The sequence below is a fragment of the Tachysurus fulvidraco genome, chromosome 18, assembly GCF_022655615.1.
Source record: "Tachysurus fulvidraco isolate hzauxx_2018 chromosome 18, HZAU_PFXX_2.0, whole genome shotgun sequence".
NCBI classification, from domain to species: Eukaryota; Metazoa; Chordata; class Actinopteri; order Siluriformes; family Bagridae; genus Tachysurus; species Tachysurus fulvidraco.
The window spans coordinates 5,390,876-5,415,025 of NC_062535.1; the positions used below are offsets into that span (position 1 = coordinate 5,390,876).

General features: G+C 39.8%; 1 protein-coding gene across 2 annotated transcripts in view; it reads right to left on the reverse strand.

The window, feature by feature from the left end:
* gpc6a (glypican 6a) overlaps positions 1 to 17,736 on the reverse strand; it is a 118,571-nt gene extending 100,835 nt beyond the window's left edge. Inside the window, exon 1 of one of the 2 annotated variants that reach the window (XM_027156563.2) lies at positions 17,203 to 17,736. In XM_027156563.2, coding sequence (XP_027012364.1) covers positions 17,203 to 17,395 — 193 coding nt within the window. In that variant the 5' untranslated portion in view covers positions 17,396 to 17,736. The remainder of the gene's footprint in view (positions 1 to 17,202) is intronic. The other variant, XM_027156564.2, reaches the window with a different exon arrangement.
* Between the last annotated feature and the right edge of the window lie 6,414 nt (positions 17,737 to 24,150).

Consider the following 24,150-nt stretch of genomic DNA (forward strand, 5'->3'; position numbering starts at 1 on the left):
TTCACAAATCATGCAGCTGAATCGAGGTGAATCAAATGAATCAAAATGCACTTGTTACTTACATGCATACCTAAATGACTCAAAATCTAATTATACACAAAACCTTTGTGACTTAAAGGTTAAATAAACACAAAAATACTAAATGGATCCAGAGAATAAGAAACCATTTAATCAATAATTTAAAAAAAAGTTTAGGCAGACTTGGCTATTCAAGTTAAATGAAGTCAAGTCAAGTCAAGTCAAGTCAAGAAGCTTTTATTGTCATTCAAAGATATATATCTATTGCAGTACACAGTGAAATGAGACAACGTTTCTCCAGGATCAGGGTGCTACATAAAACAAAGACAGAGCTAAGGACTTAGTAAGTAAGTCCTAGCCACATAAAGTGCATCTGTGTGACCTGGTGTACAGAGTGCAGAACAAGACAATAAGTCAGTGCAGGACAAAAGACAAAAAAGACACAAAGTCAGTGCAGGACTAAATACAAAGACAATACACAAAAGCAGCACCGACCAGTGTAAATACTGTTCGATCAATATTACATGTGCAGAATGAACACTAATATTATAGCAGAAGTTACATAAGGTATTGTAAAGTATTGTGCAAAACAGCAATCAACTGAAATGTGAGACTGCATGTGCATTCAAAACAATGCAACAGTATTTTAGGTCATTTTGCAGGTGTCTTTTTAAAACTTATGGATTGGTGCGTGTCGTGGACTGCTGATTAACAGCTGATGCACGCTTGACGACGTGGCCTGCCAGAACTAACGCGAAGCTTAATGTTATTTTCCATAAGCAGACTGTAATCAGGATTGTTGTAATGCTAACTACAAGCCTTGTGTTCTTCTGAATGCCTAGTTTTAACAGTATTGGAGCATGCAACTAACAAGTGCTTCTTCTTGCCTAAGTGTGTCCTGTTGGATTATTTAAACAATTAATAGCTGTGATGCAAGTTTAGTTGTGAAGACTGTTATTTGTTGTCAAGATGAAGATGAAAGAGCTGTGTTTGGGATAAAAGCAAGCCATTCTGAAGCTCAGAAAATAAGGTGAAACATCAATCGGAGGCACTGCACATGCTCTGAGCATACTCAATACATCTGGAATGTCCTTTAAAAGAGAAACCACTGCTGTACTAACAACCAGACATTGAACAGGTGAAGATGTCACGATCCATTGTTCAAAGAAGACTTTGAGAGCAGAAATATAGAGGCCACAATACAAACCACTCAACAGCAGTAAGACTAAAAAGACCAGACCAAACCACAAAAGCTCTGGAACCAATGAGCAAGTAAGGATTTTCTCATGAACCAAAACACACATGATATATGTTTTATCTGGTGGTAAAACATGGTGGTGGTAATGGCATGGCCTCGGCTTGCGTGCCTATGTGTGGTACAGGATCGCTGATGTTTATAAATGACGGAACTCCTGATAGCAGCAGAATGAATTCACAAGTCTACAGAAACATACTGTACTGTCTACCAATTTACAGAGAAATACATTCAATCTAATTAGGAGAAACTTCATCATGCAGCAAGATAATGACCTAGAATACACTGCCAAATCAATAAAGACTTCATCAGAGCGGAAAAAAGTAGAAGATTTTGGGCTGGCTAAGTCAATCACCAGAGCTTAACACTATCGAGCAGCATTTCACCTCCTGTAGAGGAGACTGGAGAAAGAGGTTTGTGTTAGAAGCCTGGAAAAGCATCACGGATTAGAATGGAACAGTTTACTGGTATCAGTGGGTCGCCAAGCTATTAAGAATAACTGTTCCAATACTTTTGCTTACTTAAAATGGTGGCAGAGAGCTAGCAAAGGTATTATGTTTGAGGTTGTTACATATATAGGAAATGAAAGCTAAAAACCATCAGCATGTACCGAAAACAGTGAAACACCGAAAACTGCTTGGAATGTTCCAATTCTTTTGCCAGTATATATATATATATATATATATATATATATATATATATATATATATATATATATATATATATATATTTGAAAAATACTCGGTGCAGAGTATTCAAATTCTTATAAACACAGACAAGTTTTTTTGTTTGTTTATTATGTCTTTCTTTATGTGTATAAAAAGATATTTGCACACACACCCACATACATATCTTTATTCTGCTTTATATATTTGAACAGAATAAAGCAGTTTAGTCACAGCTGCTGGACAAGATAACATAATGTGAAATACAGACGTGTTTAGAGGACATTATACACAACATTTCACATCAATCCTTCTGTTTCTACATTCCTTGAAAGCAGTGAGATAAAAAAATAACAATAGCGACAATAATAATAAATGAAGAGAGTTGGTTTTAAATGAATCAATTCACCTTACTCACTCGGAACCAACAAATGGTTCACTATAGTCACTCATTTGTGAATCAATTTTGAGTTTAATCAAATTTCTTCTGAAAGTAAATCAGTGTGGTGAATCGAAATGTATTTAATCATAATAATAGTCATTTATCAATAGATCAATGCACATACATGAGTATCAATTGATTCAATTCACCTGATTGAATTAAATGTTGTTCGTAATGTGTCAGGTGAAGTGATTCACTAAACCACATCACTTTTAAATGAATCAAGGTGCTCAGTTGCTGCTGAGGTGGGCGTCTTGTTTAGACGGCTTGTGTAATTCGTTTTGCTGAATAATCTCTTCTTTTTCCCAGGAGGGCCTGCACAATTACAGCTAATTATACAGCAATGTTAACATATTCTGTGTGTGTGTGTTGTTGTTATTGTTGAGGTGTGTGCATGCAGATTAGAGATGAGTTTAGTGTGTTGTGGGCACTGCTTTGATCACTCTAGTGAACATTAATAAACCACTAAACAGCTAACTCTATACGCTAATCACTTGTATGCTAATCATTCTGATGCTAATCACTCAGATGCATCTTTTCCAGTCTGAGGATGGCAGGCGTATGATGTTTGTTTCTTCTCACGAACCCACCCACACAGACACACACAGAGGGAATGAAGGGGTGGTATGTGAGGTTTGTGTGGATGCTAATAATGGAGTTATCAAAGCTGCTGTGCATGCTGGGAAATCTGGTAGCTGTGTAATAATAGAATTTCCAACTGATTATAAACATGACACGAGCCAACTGACCACACACTCCGAGCTCGGATGCAATAATAATGTTGTAACAAAGTGAGAGCAAACCAAACAAAGGAAACAAGAGAGCGAGTGCAAAAAAGAACTAAAGAATAAGTGAAGAAAACTAAAATGAACAAGTGGAAAGTGAAAGAGTGGTAAAGAGAGTAGATATGTATGTGTATGGGCATTTGTCCAGGTTCTGTATAAAATGACACACAGGCTGCTGGCTGCTTTTCAAGCAGGGACAGAGCTAATTAGGGAGCCAAAATGATGGCAAAAATACAGCCAAAGGGGGAAAAAGATAAAGGTGTGATGGGCACTAATATAGTGGCAATGAGCAACACACTGAGCTAAATAGGGGCTGGTAAAGGCCTGTCAAAGAGAAGAGAAAAGGCTAAAAATGAGGGATTTCACAGAGATGATGATCAGGAAGTGGGTACAGGGATGAAAATGGTATAAAAGTGCCAATGGAGTGGCAATGGGAAAACAGAGGCGAAAAGAATGGATGGCATTGGGGAACTGTTCAGAGGAAAAGGGACAGAAAAAAGGGTGACCAAAGCAAGGCAAAGGGGAAGAAAAGAAATGACCAAAAATGGAAAAAATACGGAAAAGAATGAGTCAAGATGTTGGAAAAGTTTGACCAAAGGGAAGGTGGCAGAGTAGTTCAATGGGTGGCAAGAAGAGAACCTTGGGGGTGGGGGGTGGGGTGAGTAAAGTGGAGCAAAGTGCAATAAATACAATGTTCGAAAAGAAAAATGGTCGAAAATGGATGCCAAGAGAGGAGAAAGAGAACAGGAGTAAATAAGATGGAGGTGGACAACAAGATGGCAAAGTAGTTCAGTGGATCGCAAAGGAGTTTACCTGGTAAAATAAGTGTTATGGCAAAGGAGCACCAAAGATGTGAGTGACTGAAAAGGGCTTGACCCAGAGTATAAAAAAATAGTTACTGTGTGGAAGGAAAATATGTAAATTCCAGTTTAGAGTTTATAAGTACGGCTCTATGTTTGAATCATCTATCCATCTATCTTCTGTACTGCTTATCCTACACAGTGTCAGCTAGGGGTGACCCAGAGCTTATCCAAGGGAACTCGAGGCAGGGAAAACCCTGGACAGGGTGCCTTGAGGAGGAACCCGGAGGAAACCTTCAAAGCATGCAGAGGACATGCAAAATTCGTGAGGGTGCGGGAATCGAACCCACAGCCCGGGAGGTGATAGGAAACTGACACCACTAAGACACAATGCAACCCATACCTTTGTAACAAGACAGCTGAATATCAGGGTATATCAGAAAACCAATTATTGGTACACGATGCAGGTTCTGACCTTGTGAACATTGCATTTCTACATCCAAGCTTTTAGTCAAATCTGCAAATTGTTTTTTTTAAACCCATGCATACAGAGTAAAAATGGCATCCAGTGGGCGTATGGAGATGCCTGTTAAAGTGAAGTGCACTTCTTCTCGCTGGGATAAAAGCGACTCTCTGTTTGCTGTCAGCAGTATTTGATCTCCTGAAAAGCAGAAAACTGTTGCCGTGTAAAATATGACGTCTCTGTTAAGTCTGTGTTTGACAGTGTGCTGAAATCCAGGCTTTATTTTAAAGATGCCATTAACAAGCAAGTAAAAAATGTTAACTAAAAACGTGTTTTTTCTTTTAAACCAAAGACTACAAAAGGCTTATGATGCATTTCCATATAAAACACTTATCTATATTAGAAATGACTCATATTTATGCTGACTGACTCATGTGGATGCTACAGTAACTTACATCAGCTTCATCATCTGCTCTAGCACATTGCTAGGTGTCTTGCTAGTCACAGGTACAGCACAACTGAGAATGAGCATCATTTTACACAATAAAACTTTTCCTATAACAACTATGGTCTGTTCGTTCCCAAAATACACCATGTTAGATTAAGCAGCGTGTTTCTCTCACTTCATGCCTCCCTCTTTTCATGTCCTCATCCACAGTATAATGATCTTTCTACAACTTCTGCTCCTAACCTCATGCCTTCTCTCCTTTTATCTGCCCTCTCCCTATGCCTCCTTTTACTATTTCCTCTTCATCTGCCACTTCATTTTATCCCTCACGGTTTGTCTAATCTATCTTTTACATCTGGTTTCATCCTCCTCTTTTTCTATATCCATTTCCCTTTCTTTTCCTTCCTCCCTTTATTCCTCTTATATTTCTCACTTGTACTGCAACATTTCTCCGCACCCAACCATTTCCTTTATCAATGCTGTCCTTCCTTAAACTTACTCCTTATTCCTTTTTTCTTCATCTCACTCGTCATTTGATTCCCTCTTTGTCTCTCATATGTTTCTGTGATCCCTTACAGTCTGTCTTCTCATCCCTCTTCCATACTTCTTTTTCTCACTTCATTCTTCAATTTAATCATCTACAGTATCTCTTCATTCTTCTCTCCATTGCCACTTTCATCATCCCTCTTCCTGTGGTTGCATCTATCTTTTCAGCGCTCCCTTCATCTTCTATCTATCCTAACACTCTCATCAGTGATGTGTTGACAGAGGGCTAGCTTTATCTCAAACCCTTGTGAAGTAGCAGTAGGTGTGATCTACTGTCCAGGCGGCTTAATGCTGACTAATGAATACGTTTAGATTATTTGAATCCTTTGATTTCATTATACACAGTTATAGCAGCGTTTTATTTGAGCGTTCTAATCATGAATAAATCTCTCCATCAGAGCTAATGTGAACAAAGCCCACGGCACAACTGGTCCATCTGGACTACCTGGAGTTTCAGTAATATTACACTATTTCTATGATGACTTTATTAGTGCTGTGCTGAACATACAATCATGGTGTTAGCTTGTCTATCTGCAATATATCCAACTCGTCTTTTTATCTTAGCCGTAACTGACCTGTGTCTTTTCAGAATACGTTCAAATAAACTCCCTTCCAGCTACTGAAATCACACTCAAGAATCTCTGAGTTAAAGGTGGGGTCCCCGTTGTTTGAAAGCCAATGTTGACATTTGAAATCACCAAAACAAACAAGCCCCTAACCCAAATGGGTCCCACCCCTGTATTTATAGCTCCACCCACACATACATACGCAACCCAGGCAAATAATGGAAAGAAATGTGTATCATAGCTGAAGGGAAGAACAATACGATTGCAGATAAACAAACAAGCAAAAATGACACACAAGCATAATCATGTAAAGGACAAAGGCATATATTAGTTCTGTGTAACAAAGCAAAACCAACGTTACTCACCTATCGAGAAGGAAAAAAGCGCCTCGGCGTCTTAAGTAAAGTCGGCCACATATTCACAGATTGGAGTTTCCCGAGTCAATAACTCCTGAGCTAAACGCTGTTACTACACAAAACGCGGTTGTAGCTGCCTCTCTACATTACTACGATAGAAAAGAGGTGTTATTTGTGTAGTAACAGCATTTAGCTCAGGAGTTATTGACTCGGGAAACTCCAATCTGTGAATATGTGGCCAACTTCCTGCTCCTTCAGTTCTCTCCAGCGCTGGAAAGCTGATCCTATATTAACACGTCCTACTTCTTGCCTTATCGTAAGTCTTTCTTCTCTTTCTTTCTTTGTTTTTATCCTCCATGTCAATGTTAAAACCGTTTTCTGCTAATGTCACACATGCGCACTGAACACTCTCTCCGCCGCATATTGACAAGACCCGCCCCTTTCTGCTCATTGACTAAACGTTTGTTTTGTATTTGTTTTGTTTGGTGGCCCAAAGCAGTTTTCAGAAGCAAACGACGGAGACTCCACCTTTAATACTGTTCAGTCAAACCAGCTTAAGACAAGTGACAATTTTGTCAGGACACAAATGACCAAACCAAAACGAGTGGTGATGCTGTCAGGAAACTTTGACTAATCCCCCTCCCAAAGCGACTCAAGAAACGCCACGATTCTGTCAGGATTCTCTGACTGATCCCAATGCCACAGTGACTCATAAGAATTGATGATGTTTTGGAGAATCTTTGACTAAACCCTCACTCTCTGTGTCCAAGCTGAGTGATGATGCTTTGTGGAATCTCTCTCTCAGTGTTTCAAGCGTATTAATGATGTTGTCAAGTATCTCAGACTAAACCCTGTTACTCAGTCACTCAAGTAAAATCATGGTGCTGTCAGAAATTTCTAGCCTTAAAACAACTGCTTAGGCTGTCGTAAATCTCCTATGATATCTTTTTGGACAGCGTTCAAAGCGATGTGAAGATGCTGTGGGGAAACTCCGACTGAACCCTGTCCCACAGTGACTCAACCAATGCAGTTACTCTTGGCAATCGCGGAATAAATCCCCTCCCACAGTGACTCAAGATACAGTAAGTGTCGGTGCTATTGGTAATCTGCAGCTAAGCAATCCCCACAGTGTTTCAAACCGATTGATGACGCTGTAGTGAATCTTCCACTAAAGCCCCCGCCCACAGTGTCCAAACAAGAATTAGGACATTCTTAGAAATCTCAGACTAAACCCCCTGTCACAGTGACTCGTAATAGTGCCGTGGGGAATCTCAAGCTAAAGCCATTCTGACAGTGATTTAGGAAAAGTGACAAAGCTGCCAGGAATCTCTCGACTAGACAAGAAGAGACTCGAACAGGAACTCAGAGAGGGTTTAATCAGAGACAAGTCACAGAACTGTCAGGAATCTCCAACTAATCCCCCTCTCACAGCCGCTCATGCTGAGTGACTTAACACTCTCCTTGTTGCTTGAGATGCTCTGCCTATATCATACTACAGCATCCTCTATGCAATCCATCCATCCACTAGACTTTTCAGCTGTGGTTAACTTGGTACTGTTGTAATCATGTTACTGCTGCCAATCCTAGCAACATCCACCAAGTTCCTGAGCACTGTACACTTCCAGGCTTTTACCTTTCATTTTCACCACAGCGTGCATGTTTTTATTGGCCAATTAATAGTCATACATTGAACCTGTGATATTTTTAGACTAGGTAATCATATCCTTCATATACATTTCATTGTTCCCATTGATCAACCTGGTGAGAATCTCTGACTAAATCCTTTGCCCCTGTGACGCAACCCATGAAATGACCTTTTGCTAAGACAGCTCAATCCAAGTGACAACATTATTGCGATAAATATATTCAACTCAATTACAGGACAGACCTCCTTTCACAGGACAGACTATTGTGTTTGTTGTGTTGTCTCTGAAATCACGTTCACTTTTGTATAGAACACTGAACTAGAGGTCCTCTCGGGTCTAAAAAAATGTACCCGACCCAAAGTGACCCGAATTACTTTTTACCCGAACCCGACGTGCATAATATATATATTTCTTTAAGAAAGACCCGACCTGAGACAAAACGAAAAAATTAGACCCGAGTCCGACCCGACGGCAATTTTTTTTTAACCCGACTGGACCCGAAAGTTACTTTAGTGTAACCGCTACAGCGTGGATTCAAAATTGATTGACAGGTCTGTTTCAACGAAAATTAGCTTACCGGCAGTCACACGATGTCGCAAGCGGTCTTGGCAAACAGAGGAGAGGTTGGAAAAGATCTCGCACACATGCGAGATAAAATACATTCATTTTAAATTACCCGAGACCCGATGCTGCTATTATTATACCCGAACCGTGTCCGAGACACACGTGAAACTTTTAGACCCGAACCCGCTCGGGTCTCGTGTCGGACCTCGGGTTTTCGGATCTAAGTGGACCCGTGAAAATCATGGCCAATAACATTGAGCTGTTCCACTTTTGCTGCTATAATCTTAATGTCATCACTTATTCTTTAAGGCTTTCCACTAGATTTGGAACCATGGCTATGGGGACTTGTGATCTTTACCCAAAATGGGTTGGGGACTGCTGTGGAAGGTCCTGAGTGAACTTTGTGTTCGAGCTTGGTGAGTTCAGCCCAGTCGTTCCACACCAATCATAACTTCATGGACCTCATATTGTTCACAGGGGTGTTGTCATGCTAAACAATTATATGCCTCCAACTACATAATGCCAGCTGAGTCCAATAAACTAGCACAGTGTGTGTGTGTGTGTGTGTGTGTGTGTGTGTGTGTGTGTGTGTGTGTGTGTGTGTGTGTGTGTGTGTGTGTGTGTGTGTGTGTGATGACCGACTGGCATGATCTGAAGATGGGAAGGTGTGAGAAGCAACACACACACACACACACACACAGTCATGCACAGTCAGTGTGAATCACAGTTAAAAGATTGATCCACACAACAGGAACAGTGTGAGCAGAGAAACTTTGTGTATTAGTGAGTGTTTGTGTGTTGGAGAAACTAACACACAACACACAAAAAAAAACCACACAAATTTTATTGCTATATTTTATCAGACAAGTAGCCCAATACATCAGTTCCACAATACTATAGAGATGGCTGTATCCAAATATTGCAGACGAAGTTAAAATACAACAGAAACATGAGTCACACAAGACAAGTCACACAACAAACACACACATTTTCCTCCAGAGTATCACTGCCAGTATGTTCTTTGTTTCAGTTCTCACTCTTTGTCTGTACTAAAAACTGCCGTTCTTTGATATTTCACACTAAAACTGTTTGTTAATAATATAATAACAGCTCTCATCATTTCTGCAGTGCTTCAGCAAAACTGTGACTAAATCCAGTCATGCTAAATAAAGCTCACGGAGCAACAAACACAAAGAGGAGATGCTCGAGATGAGCAAAGTAGAATAGAAATGATATTTATTATATTAATACATAATCGTGTCAATAAATGAATGTAAATACATGAATATAAATGATCTATGGCTGTATAAATGTGCACAGCTGCTCAGGTCTCTCTGATGTATGAAGATTTAGTTCAAAAATTAAATAATTCAACTGTTGTGTGTGTTTATGCTGCGTAATAATCAGATGTCTGGGGGTAACCTCACCCCTGCTTTCTCCAAACACTTATTCAAATGCATTTCTCTCTTTTTTTTCAGCACAGCATGTTTTCCTCTCCTTCAACCTCTCTCTGTCTCTTTCTTTCTCTCTGCCTCTCTCTCTCTCTCCATCTCTCTCTTTCTGCCTCTCTCTGCCTCTCTCTCTGCCGCTCTCTCTCTCTGTCTATCTCTCTCTGTCACTCTCTGCCTCCCTCTCTCTCCGTCTCTCTCTTTCTGCCTCTCTGCCTCTCTCTCTATGTCATTCTGCCTCCCTCTCTATATATCTTTCTGCCTCTCTCTCTCTGTCTTTCTCTCTGTCTCTCTCTCTCTCTGCCTCTCTCTCTCTCTCTCTGCCTCTCTCTCTCTCTCTCTCTCTCTCTCTCCATCTATCTCTTTCTGCCTCTCTCTGCTGCTCTCTCTCTCTGTCTATCTCTGTCTATCTATATATATCTCTCCGTCGCTCTCTCTCTGCCTCTCTCTCTATCTATCTCTCTGTGTGTATCTCTCTCTCTCTCTCTGCCTCTCTCTGTCTCTCTCTCTCTCTTTCGCTCTCTGCCTCTCTCTCTGTGTCTCTCGCTCTCTGCCTCTCTGTGTCTCTCGCTCTCTGCCTCTCTCTCTGTGTCTCTCGCTCTCTGCCTCTCTGTGTCTCTCGCTCTCTGCCTCTCTCTCTGTCTCTCGCTCTCTGCCTCTCTCTCTGTGTCTCTCGCTCTCTGCCTCTCTCTCTGTGTCTCTCGCTCTCTGCCTCTCTCTCTCTGTCTTTCTCTCTGTCTCTCTCTCTGTTTCTCTCTCTGCCTCTCTCTCTCTCTCCGTCTCTCTCTTTTTGCCTCTCTCTGCCTCTCTGTCTTTCTCTCCGTCTCTCTCTGCCTCTCTCTCTCTGTCTTTCTCTCCGTCTCTCTCTGCCTCTCTCTCCGTCTCTCTCTGACTCTCTCTCTGCCCCTCTAACAGCAGCCACGTTGACACGCAGCCAAATAAACTGTTAATAATCAAACTGAGACATTTATCAAAAGAGAAAATGTTCATGTATACATTTATTTTTAAATCTGGGATATTAATCCCGGTCCAAGCTGAAGATTATGTCATGTTGTATAATCCACAATGCGAGCTGAAGGAATAGCCAGAGGTAATAATATTCAGTCAGAATTGAAATGTTGGTACAGATTGTGTTAGAAGGTCTTGATTATAAAGACTCTCCTGTCATAACCACATCACAACCAGCTATATAAACCGCAGAACATTCAATTCTAGATGACGTTTAAAAGGATGCGTGCTTGCTGGCCAGTTTATTAGGAACAGCTTAGGAACACTGCTGAAATTCTGCTGAAATTCTTACACACTGTTGGAAATATGCAGGTCCGTGTTCACATACTACAAATCCCTGTGTTTCACCAGGAAAAACAACACTATTACAAACACCACCAACGTCAGATGACCTGCTGGCACAAGACCATCGTCCGCTGGTCCGTCGTTGTAGAATTATGGGCCGGATGTGGACTTATAGCCAAACCACCTCCAGGTGATTGTTGAAACTAATAATGACATTAACGGGTGAAATCTTAAGCACAGGATTCTTCTTTCAAGCTCACATATGTACTGTAGTGTGTGTTGTGTCATGATATCACGGGATGCATCTCGGCCCAAATCTGGAAAGACTATTTATTTATTTATTTATTTGAGTGGATATTTGATCAGTCTGGTCATTTTCCTCTGACCTCACTCACAGTTTTCCACTCACAAGCCTGCCTCTGCCTCTGCCTCTGCCTCTGGCACTCTCTGGATGTTTTTGGTTTGTTTTTCGCATCATAAATGCGTATAACAGTAAAGCGTTCTCAAGAGATCGTTTCACAGTAGTCATCAAATCTGATCGTATTTGTTGCTTCATTCCAAAACAAGGTTGTTTACAAGTTTACATGTTTCTGTTCCCAAGGTGAATGTTCAAAACTGCGATTATTCCGATTGTTATCCGAACATCATGCTGCTTAATCTCAAACACTGAGTGGATTGAGTCATGGAAACTGAAGCCATACTGCTTTATTTATTAAATGTGACTTTTAGATTCTGAGCTATTTTATCTCTCATTTAAATAATGTCACTAAAGGTTAGATTTTAGCATTTATCAAACAGTGATAGTCTAGCCTTGGCTATGCCTTTGTGTCTTCCAGGATCTCAGGAATCGTCTTTCTTTTTTCCTACCCGTCACAAAAAAAGCCTGTTAATAACGCTGTCCTTCTAAAAGCGTCTTCTTTTACAGACAGAATGATGAAATGTTTTATGAAGCTTTCAGGGTCAGTCCAATTCTTTTAAAAAAAAAAAAAAGTCTTCTTATTTAAAGAAAGAACAGACTACATTTTATCAATAGATAAATAAATAAATAAATAAACTAGGTAACAAATAATGACAAAAAAGCAAATAACAATTTATATATTTTTTTAAAAAATACAAGAAGAAATGATGCACAAATCTGCAAAGCAAGGCAAAAATCCAGCAAAAACAGACACACAGAATATAATATAATATTTATATTTATATATATTTTATTATCGTTAGTATACAATAAAGATTATATATGTCTTTTTTTAATAATATTATTAGCTACTACTACCAATTATATAGCTGTCATGCTAGCTACAGTACCTGTTAGCCAGGAAGAGCTCAAATGTACAAATGGACTTTATTTAATGTACGTTACTCGACACGGATAAGTCACGACTTGAATAACACTTATCTCTTTGCCGTTCGACTTGTTTATATCATACATACAACCATAATGTAAACTCATGATGAAATATCATGACAGAATGACAGACAGACAGACAGGCAGACAGGATCTTCTCTCCTCACTACACACACAGGACTGCATGATCAGCTTCTCTCTCCACAGCCACCAATGTGATTACGCATTATACATAATGATACCCTGTGTGTGTGTGTGTGTGTGTGTGTGTGTGTGTGTGTGTGTGTGTGTGTGTGTGTGTGTGTGTGTGTGTGTGTGTATGTGTGTGTATATGTGTGTGTGTGTGTGTGTGTGTGTGTGTGTGTGTGTGTGTGTGTGTGTGTGTGTGTGTGAGAGAGTGAGTGTTAACGCTAAACTCAAGCCTGAAGGACTTAATAAATTCAACACTGCCAGCGTGAGAGTGGAGCCCCCTACTGACATGTCTCACTCTCAACGCCTGTCTGTCTGTCTGCGCAGTTCACACACGTCTGCACATAAGGCATGCTGCTGAGATCTGCTCCACAGAAAACAAATTACCACATGATGCAGAAATCAAATAAGCAACACAAAAAAAATGGCCTGCACATAAAATATGATAAGTAATATGGGCAAGAATTTAGTCGTCCACAAAATAAAACAAACAAACAAATCAACCAATCAATCAATAATCATCAAAGCAAATAATTTAACTTCTGGAAATAAAAGTAAAAATGGTCAAAGTAATTGAAAAAAGCAACACAAAAACCAAACCAAAATAATACAAAAATAAACAATTAGAATCAATGGAAAGTAGAATCAAAGCAAAAAAAAATAACTGCATGGCAATTAAATAGATATAAATAATGTGAAATATAGCTAATAATTTGCAATGAAATAAATAAATAAATAAATAAATAAATAAATAAATAAAAAGGTTGAATAGAAATACTAAATAAAATTACAGCAAAAGGGAATAAAAAAGGAAAATATAATTAATCAAGAAAAAGAGAAATACAAAACATAAGCAAGCATAACAAGCAATGTCGTGAATAAACTGGACAGAAAAAAAGAAGCTGGAAGGATGAACGCATGAAGTGGGAAAGCAGCGGCAGACTTGCTCAGACTTTCAAGCACTTCTATGTATTTGTGTGCACTCATTCTTCTCCACTTCCTCCAGTCGTCACTTAGCTTTAAAAACGGTGCTTTAGACTCGCTGTCTCATTCACTCCAGCACCTGTAGCTCACTCTCTACTCACACTCTCAATCCTTACACAACAACGTCCTACTGTAGCGCTTCGGCTTTAGCGTTCAGAACAACAATACGACTAGATTTCATTCATTATTTACAGAAAACTAGCATTTTATATCATTACGTACAGTAAAGTGCTGCTGTTTGTTCATTGTTTTTATTGTAATTTATAATTTTGGGTCGTTATTCCCTGAAAATATCGATCTCTACAATAACCTAACGATAAATTAACAATTGTATGGCACCTGTTGGTAGAATTTATTAACTGTTTAATAACTGCATTTTATTTCTCTTTACTGTAAAGGAGTTTTTTTTATTTCATTAATATCTTTGTAATGTTATTGTTGTCGTACGGTTGCTATGGATGTTTGGCAAAATAGCATTTAATAATATTATTTACTAGAATTTGCATGCAAACTAGTATGGGATGTCTGTGTTTTCTGTGTATTGGCATTGATGTTTAAAAAAAATTACATTTTAGTAAATTAAAATGGGAAATTCATTGCATTATTTACTGGAAGGTTCATTCTTCCGTCCGTTGCTGTAAAGTGGAATTACTTTGTCTTTGCTTATTGTAATCTAGCATTTTAATCTTTTAATGTAAATTTAGAATTACATCGAGTTCTTATTTTAATTGTATTACGTGTTATGCAATTATGTCACTGCATTATATCATTAATTACTTTAGTACTTTGTATTCATCACTGACTTCACGCTAACATTTAGTGTCATCATTTACTGTAAAGTAGCACAGTTTTGTCACCGTCGACTGTAAATAAGCTCATGTTTGAGAGCATTTTTGTTATTACTTATTAGTTCATGATATTACTGGACATTTGCGTGTGTACGTCGGTATTGACTATGGATTTATAAATTAGCCTTTTGTGTAGAACTGTTTTAATGTACTTTAACATTCTCCTGTTGTTATATTGCTATAAACCACCATTTTTATGGCAGTTATTTCAGTGTGCAATAAAAAATCATCACCATTTATTGTAAATTGACATTCTTATGTTGTTATTTTACACTATATTTATTCTCACAGACAGTCCATTCACTGAATTAGCGATTATGTAACACAAGCTTGTTTACCAGAAATTAAAAAAAATATATATATATAAGCAAATAAATAAATAAATAAATAAAGCACGGAAGCAGCAGTTCGGAGTTTGATGTGTTCACCGATCTGAGTGTTTCCCTCGTTTACTTTCTATTAAAGGCCGAGCGCTCATGAGTAATTAATTTTGCCTCGGGGTGCTGTCACCAACACCCATCTTCATCTCTCTCTCTCTCACACACACACACACACACACACATACACTCTCTCACACTAAATAAATAAACACTAAAATAGTGCAGTCCACTGCAAGCAACCAAAGAGTTAAATTCCATGAATATGTGGCCTGTGATTTAAGGTAACATCAATAAGAAATCAATATCCAGCTTTAGCCAATTAGCTAACTTTAGCTAAGCTCATCAATATTGCAAATGATTTGGTGAGCAGCCTGAGCTTGAACTTCCTTCAAGTGTGTGTGTATGTGTGTGTGTGTGTGTGTGTGTGTGTGTGTGTGTGTGTGTGTGTGTGTGTGTGTGTGTGTGTGTGTGTGTGTGTGTACGTGTGTGTGTGTGCGTTCCTCTGTAAATACTCCCTCCCCTCTTATCCTGTCTTCAACCAACAATAGTCGGTGATCCTGTTAGAGTGGTGACAGTTTTATAAACCTTACATTCTGTTCTGGTCGAGTGAACGCACCTCAGTGTGTATACAACAAACTAACACTGTGCTCCTTTTTTTCAGCAGTAAATTTCAGAAATGATAAGATGACCTCCTCTAGGTGTTCGTTATTGAGAAACACACACACACACACACACACACACACACACACACACACATTCTGTTTCCTGGTATTAGTCAATTTTTAGCTCTTAAAACCTTGTTTCATCAATCAATTCAAAGCAAAATCTGATAACAGAGATCCTTATAGATCAGATGTTACTTTTTAGGTATAGAAATGTTTTTGCAAATCTGCGGTAAATATTGGCGTGAAATAACTCCCAATGAAGAGGAAATCAAGAATGGAATCAAAGAGAGGGGTTCAGTGAGGTCTTTGGGTGTAGAACCTGCATCTTATTACGTATTCATTGAAAGCTAAACCCAAAATTTAAAGCTTTTCAATTTTGAAAAAGTCAGTAGCTGGAATAATGGGGAGTAAATTTTATCACCTGGATTAACGCTAACCTTCTAACGAATTCTGGATTCTGATTGGTCATTAGGTCAGATTTCTTTTCTCAAACTGCAAATCAGACAGTCGCACGTCTGCACCAGGCCGATCGAGTATATTAGCGTTTCTATAGTAACAGCACTTTCACAAAGACTTGTCAGGCAAACGTTCCCAATAACACACGCAAACCCTTGAAAGTGTGACGTTTTCTGGAGAGAGAAGTTTATGCAATGTTGATGGAAGGAGCTTCCAGTGTCTAGTGATTTTTGGCTGACAGAGACAAAGCTGGAAATGTAGTTTTTCTGACAGGTTTTCAGAACTGAGAAGTTTAGTGTGAGCTTTTTATGTTACTCAGTAATGTGACAAACTTCAAAAGAAAAAGAGAGAGAGAGAGAGAGAGAGAGAGAGAGAGAGAGAGAGAGAGAGAGAGAGAGAGAGAGGCTGGTGAAGGAAAGAGTATTTATAACTTATATGTCATAAGTGATAACTTTTGCTTCTCAGATATTCTATAATATTAAATGTAACTATAACCGTTCACAAATTCCTTTAGTGGTGTGATAAATATAACTCTTCGGGTTAATTTATTAAAAATAAACATATGGATTTTAACAACACAGCAGGCAAGAGTTTAATTCCTTTTGCCCTGGATTGGCCGTTTTAGCCCTAAACCCTAAATCCTAGTGTCAGAGAAGTGCCTGTACCCAGGTCTAGTTTAGTGTCATAGATGTAGAGACCCGAGATTTTAACAGGTGGAACTGAGATCTTAGATTTAAAGCAGGGGTAGTCAGTGTTTAAGATCCGCCAGCCTTCTCGTTTAACCCTGAACCCCTGAAGAAGTAGCAGATTTTCTAAGAGATGTAGAAAGAGAAAGAGAAAGAGAGAGAGAAAGATAAGACACAGGCCAGACAGACAGACAGACAGACAGGAGGATGGATACCAGACGTCTGTAGAGATGTTTCTGAAGCCTGAGTTGAATGTTATTTCTGTCACTGAACCTTCACCCTAAAGTGTGTTACCGAGCGCTCTAACAGGTCCCTCAGAAACACTGAAAACTCCCAATGAGCCCAATGTACCTGCGGTCTGGTGCTGGTTTATCCTGACGGTAGTGACTCCTCTCTGCACGAGCGCCTGCTTGACATCCCTGCAGCTCCGCGAGACTCCATCATCACCATCCTCCTCATCCTCCACGCGCTCAGCTCCTCTTCCTCCTGAGCTCAGACAGAGCGCCGCGCACAGAGCCAGCACACACACCTGCAGCCTCACCATGCTCACCAAGCCAACTAAAAACACCTTTAAAAAAACAACCAAAAAAAAACACACACTCACTCCAAATCAAAGCCCAGTTCCGTTTTAGGTCCTCGCGCTCTGATCAGAGTTTCCTCTTCACGCTGTTCATAGCGCAGCGCGTGCAAAAGCGGCAGCGCGCAAAAAAAAAAAAAAAAGAAAACAAACAAAAAAAATCCGCACCGACAACAGCAGCTCAATAACTTCTCCGCTGTACACCGAGCTACTGCTGGCTGCATGTGTGCGTGTGTGTGTGTGTGTGTGTGTGTGTGTGTGTGAGAGAGAGAGAGAGAGAGAGAGAGAGAGAGAGAGAGAGAGAGAGAGAGAGAGAGAGCGAGAGAGTGAGTGAGCGAGCGAGAGACAGAGACAACACACACACACACACACACACACACACACACACACACACACACACACACACACACACACACAGTCCGAGTTCTGCTGCGCCCAGAAAATCCCGGACTGGAGTCTCCAAAGGAGCGGATAAGGAGGATATTTTTCTGTAGCCTACATGATGATTAATGTGGTCGCTCAAGCACCAGATGGGAAAGTGCTGCTATCTCCCATAATGTGGAGTTAAACTGCCAAAACAACTAAACAACAACAACAAAATCATTGAAATATCAACATCAAAAATATTTGATTTGAGAGTATTTGGGCTAACAATCAGAAGGTTGTGAGTTTGATCCCTGGTCCACCAAGCTGCCACTGTTGGGCCCCTGAGCAAGGCCCTAAACCCCCAATCGCTCAATTATATAAAAAAATTATATAATGTAAGTCGCTTTGGAGCAGTGGCCAGCCATTTATGCTGCGGTGCCCGGGGAGCAATTTGGGGTTCGGTGCCTTGCTCAAGGGCACCTCAGTCGTGGCCGGCCCGAGACTCAAACCCCCAACTTTAGGGTTAGGAGTCAGACTCTCTAATCGTTAGGCCACAACTATGATATACATTTCATATGATATGATATACATTTCATATTCATTAACATGAGGTCACGTAAATAGAACTGAATTAAACTTTAAATCATCACTGGTATTGAGGAAACACACATTGAGGCTGTAGATGTAGGATTCAACCCATTACATCCCTAAACCATTATCAAGTGGTATTGGAGCAGTAGATGAATGTTTCATGATGGCTCTACCATTCTAAATGGTACTAGTGAAATGGTAGATAAACCCTAAGCCTTAATCCCTTCACCCTCAAATGGTGGGACTGTAGAAGTAGATGAAGGTTCCAACACGTCTCATTCAGACATCAATCTTAAGCCCTAAACACTATACACACTAATGCGAGCAGTCAATGTTGTTATTGAGGCAGAAGCTTCAGGTTTTCAATGTGTCATTCTTTATTAACGTAAACTAAAAGACACCTGCGGATTTATCAGGTATAGAGACAGAGGAACACCTGTAGATCATCCAGGTAGAGAAATGGAGGGACACCAGCAGCTCTTCTAAGTGCAGGGACAAAGGGTCACCCGAGGCTCATCCAACTATGAAGACAGACGGACAACAGTAGATCCTCCAATACAGACACAGAGAAACACGTGTAGATATTCCAGGCACAGAGACAGAGGGAAAAGTAGATCTTCCAAGTACAGAGCTGGAGGAACAACAGTAGATCCTTCAAGTACAGAGCTTGAGGAACAACAGTAGATCCTCCAAGTACAGAGCTGGAGGAACACCAGTAGATCCTCCAAGTACAGTACAGGAGGAACAACAGTAGATCCTCCAAGTACAGTACAGGAGGAACAACAGTAGATCCTCCAAGTACAGAGCTGGATGGACAACAGTAGATCCTCCAAGTACAAACTGGGAGGGACAAGTGTAGATCCCCCAAGTACAGAAATTGAGGGAAAATTGCATGTACAGAGACAGAGAAACACGTGTAGATCATCCAGGTACAGAAATAGAGGGAGAACAATAGATCCTCCTGGTACAGAACTGGAGGTATTCTGGCAAGTCCTGGGGAACCTGTAGATGTTCCAAGAACAGAGATTCCAATGTTCTGCAGCAGGTGCAAACAAATCTTATTTATTCTAAACATTCATTTAAAGACACCTGCTAATTCACAACTGAGACAGAGGGACACCTGTAGATCATTCAGGTATAGAGTTGTAATGAGACCAACAGCTCCTCAAGTGCAAAGACACCAGAGGCACCTCCAAGTACACAGATGGAAAGACACCTGCAGATCCTCTAGGTACAGAAGCAGTAAGATCCACCAGGCATAGAGCCAGAGGGGCACCTGAAGCTCTTCCATGTACAGATACGGAGGGACAACTGCAGAAGCTCCAATTATAGCGAGGGAGGGACACCTGCAGATGTTCCAAGTACAGAGACAAAGGGACACCAGCAGATTCTCTAGGCACAGAGACAGAGGGAGACCTGCAAGTCCTCCAGGCACAGAGACGAAGGGACACCAGCAGATCCTCCAGGCTAAAATTTTGATTTCATTATAGAGACTGTAGGCTTGATTCAGTGTCAGGTACAAAACATAATGTGTGTGTGTGTGTGTGTGTGTGTGTGTGTGTGTGTGTGTGTGTGTGTGTGTGTGTGTGTGTGTGTGTGTGTGAGAGAGAGAGAGAGAGAGAGAGAGAGAGAGAGAGAGAGAGATTCTATCTTAGGTGTGAAATCATTAACCTGGCGAGTCATACATGCCTGCTGTCCTTCAAGATCAAAGCCTTGTGAATTTGGTGTAAAATGATCTCTCTAGCCGGGAATCTCCTTTAGCCGACAGGAAGACACGCTCCACTTCCCCCAGATCAAACCTCAGCACCTAATTAATACGCTGTTACAATAATTAACACAACCTTGATCATACTTTACCCAACGTCTAACATACTTATCACAAGGATATTTGGTAATTTCTTATTAACGTTTGTGCTGCATTAACACTGCTGGCTTTATTCATCGCAATCATAGGTTTGGCATCAACACCAACAGCTGCATTAACACCAAGCACTGCATTAACCATGGGAGATGAATTAACACCCAGCACCTCATTATCACGTAACCCTGAAGTAACTCTGGGCACTGCATTAACACCAGGAAGTGCATTAACCCCAGGATCTGCTTTGAAAACATGTACTGCATTTATATCGAGTACTGCGTTAAAACCAGGTTTGGAATTAACACATGGACCTGCATTAACACCAGACACTGCATTAAGACTGGAAGCTGAATTAATTACAGAAGCAGCATTAAACCACACACTACATTGATAGAGAGTTGTATTAACATCAGTAGCTGCATTAATATCAGGAGCTGCATTACACTAAGAGCTGCATCATAAGCACTGCAGCAACTGCGATCATAATCACCAATCATAGCAGCACATATGGCTGCTTTAAAACCACGTAATACGGTACATTAACAACAAGAGTAATGTATTAACACTGAATGCTACATTAATACTGTGGAGCTAAATTAGTATTAAAACTCGCATGAACTATTTACTTTAATATAGAGAGCGGTATTGACATCAATAACTGCATTAATATCAGGAACTAAATTAACACTGAAAACATATTATTAACACTGACAACTACAGTAACACCAAACACTGATTTATAACCAGATATACACAGGATTATCACCTGGAACCTTAATTTTCTGATTTGCTGAGCTGCATTAACACAAAAAACTGCATGAAGAAAAGGAGCCACATTAACACCAAACACAGATTTAACACCAAATGCTGTATTAACATCAGTAGATACATTAAAATGAGAGCTGCATTCACATCAAGAGCTGTGTTGACACTAGGAACTGCATTAACACCAGACGATGCATTATCACTTAGAATTGCATTAACACTAAGAGCTTAAAGGAAATCTGTCACTGTATTAACACTAAGAGATACAATAACAACTGACACTACTGTACATTAACACTTAGAGCTACAGGAACACCTGTCACTGCATTAACACTAACAGCTACAACAACAACTGACACTGCACTAACACTTAGAGGTAAAATAACACCTGTCACTGCATTAACACTAAGAGCTACAATAACAACTGTCACAGATCACTGCATTAACACTAAGAGCTACAATAACAACTGACACTGCATTAACACTAAGAGCTACAATAACAACTGTCACAGATCACTGCATTAACACTAAGAGCTACAATAACAACTGACACTGCATTAACACTAAGAGCTACAATAACAACTGTCACAGATCACTGCATTAACACTAAGAGCTACAATAACAACTGTCACAGATCACTGCATTAACACTAAGAGCTACAATAACAACTGACACTGCATTAACACTAAGAGCTACAATAACAACTGACACTGCATTAACACTAAGAGCTACAATAACACCTGTCACTGCATTAACACTAAGAGCTAAAGGAACACCTGTCACTGCATTAACACTAAGAGCTAAAGGAACACCTGATACTGCATTAACACTAAGAGTTACAATAACAACTGACACTGCATTAACACTAACAGCTACAACAACTATTGACACTGCATTAACACTAAGAGCTACAATAACAACTGACACTGCATTAACACTAAGAGCTAAAAGAACACCTACATCTACATTAATTCCAAACAGTACATTAACACAGAACGCTGTTCAACACCACGCATTGCATTATTTTTGAAAGCTTCATTAGAACCAGAGACATGCATTAAGACTGGATGCTGTGTTAATACCAGGCACTGCATTAACACCAGGAGCTGCAGTTAATATCAGGAGATGCACAACATAACCATAAAACATAGGTGGCAGATTAATTATGTGTCAGTGTAACCATTTCAGATTAACGCTTAGATTAAAACATTATTTAATGATTGTTTGTCATAACGACATCTCAGCACAGCGTCACTAGACACCACCAGCCAATCAGAAACTAGTAACTTGGGCAGATTTACTTTTATACTTTAGTGCAAATAAGGCTACTTTAAAAATCCCATAATGCAAACAAAATTTTTATATTCGGTTCATGTTTAGTCATCCGTACGTGTGTGTATGTGTGTATGTGTGTGTGTGTGTATGTGTGTGTGTGTGTATGTGTGTATGTGTGTATGTGTGCGTGTGTGAAAGTCTCATCGAAAACGTGGCATTCTCCTGAACTCATTACTCATCAGCTCTTTCTCCTCGATGCTTTCTGCTGACCGACAGAGGCACACGTCTTACCACCTGGGCACAAGGTATCACAGGACACACACATACACACACCACAGTGTAATGAGTGTGTGAGTGTAATACATAATTGAATCAGCTACTCATGGCCCAGTTAATATGCAAAGGATTTGGGGATATAGTGTGTGATTATTACCTGGTTAGGGACAGACAGACACACCTTTGTATATGTGTGTGTGTTGTGTCGGTCTTGATTTCTTTGAATCTTTATATTCTCTGTCTCTTTCCGTGTATCCGTTTCACACAAATGGTTTTCCTTCATGTTTTATCCACTGAGTAAGACGAAGCGAAACATTTTAAATCCTGTGAGATAAAATCTGTCTTTCTGACACACACACACGCGCTCTTGATACCATCCACATACGTTAGACAATGTGTTATTCTTTCACTTTATCCTGACGTAGTAATTCTTCCTCCATCGGTTACAAAGCTGATAAATACACACACACACATGCACACACACACACACACACACACACACACACACACACACACACACACACACACACACACACACACACACACAAAGACAGCATTACTGAAGGAAACACCATGCCCTGAAGGGGACGGAGAAAGCTCTCTTTCTTCTGCAGTGAGACAAATCAGTGGCTACGGAAGCTCCGCCCACAGGCCTCCAGCACAAACACACAGTCATCAGTATATATTCAGCAATATTCCTGGAGAAACAGATAAAAGCACCAAGAGACACGGAGGACACACAGAGACATCACCACCTCGCACTTTGAAGTGCACTTACCAGCTATTTGCTGGAGGAGTGTTTGCTCATACACACTGCTCTGTTCTTTTCAGCTCAATAACACACATATTTTCTATCCATTCTGAAAGAAATGCAGGAAGAAGAGATAATAATCTATCGCCAAGGCACAGCAGGAATCGTCTCGCAGCTTCAGCATCACACGTAATAACGACATATTTTCTAATCAGGCTGTAAGTAGAGTTAAAGTAATATATCGGGAATGGAATCCTTACCCAATGATCGACCGTTCCAAAATCTCTGTTTTGTATCTTACAATTCAAACGAAATCAGCTGTGAAGGCTTTATTGTAACAAATAAAACACTCAGCATCATGCTGTTAAAGTGAAATCCTCAACAAAGGTGGTGATGCGATGAAGCGGAGTTACTGATAACTGTGTAACTTAATTCTTTTATAAAAGCATGACACTTAACAAAAACAGCAATTTGCAAAGAAAAGAAGGACACCTCTGGCGATTTATATTATACATCTGGTTCTGGTTATGGACTAACCTTAAAACAAGTTCCTGGTAACACTTAGCAGCTATAAGACTATCTGTCTGACACTGGAGACTCCTTCCGTTAATGTTAAAGAAATATGTCCTTTATTTACAGAAGGTTTTACACTGATTGAGAGGTTCTTTGGTGTTCTGTAGTGAGCCTTAAGGATCTGTATATATATATATATATATAAAAGTCAATTTTTAAAAAACGCTTCAAAATGGTTTTACATAAAGTAAAATGGGTTCCTTTTAAAAGTCTGGTACACACTGGGGATGTATAACTGGAAACAAATCCAATGGTTGGACTGAA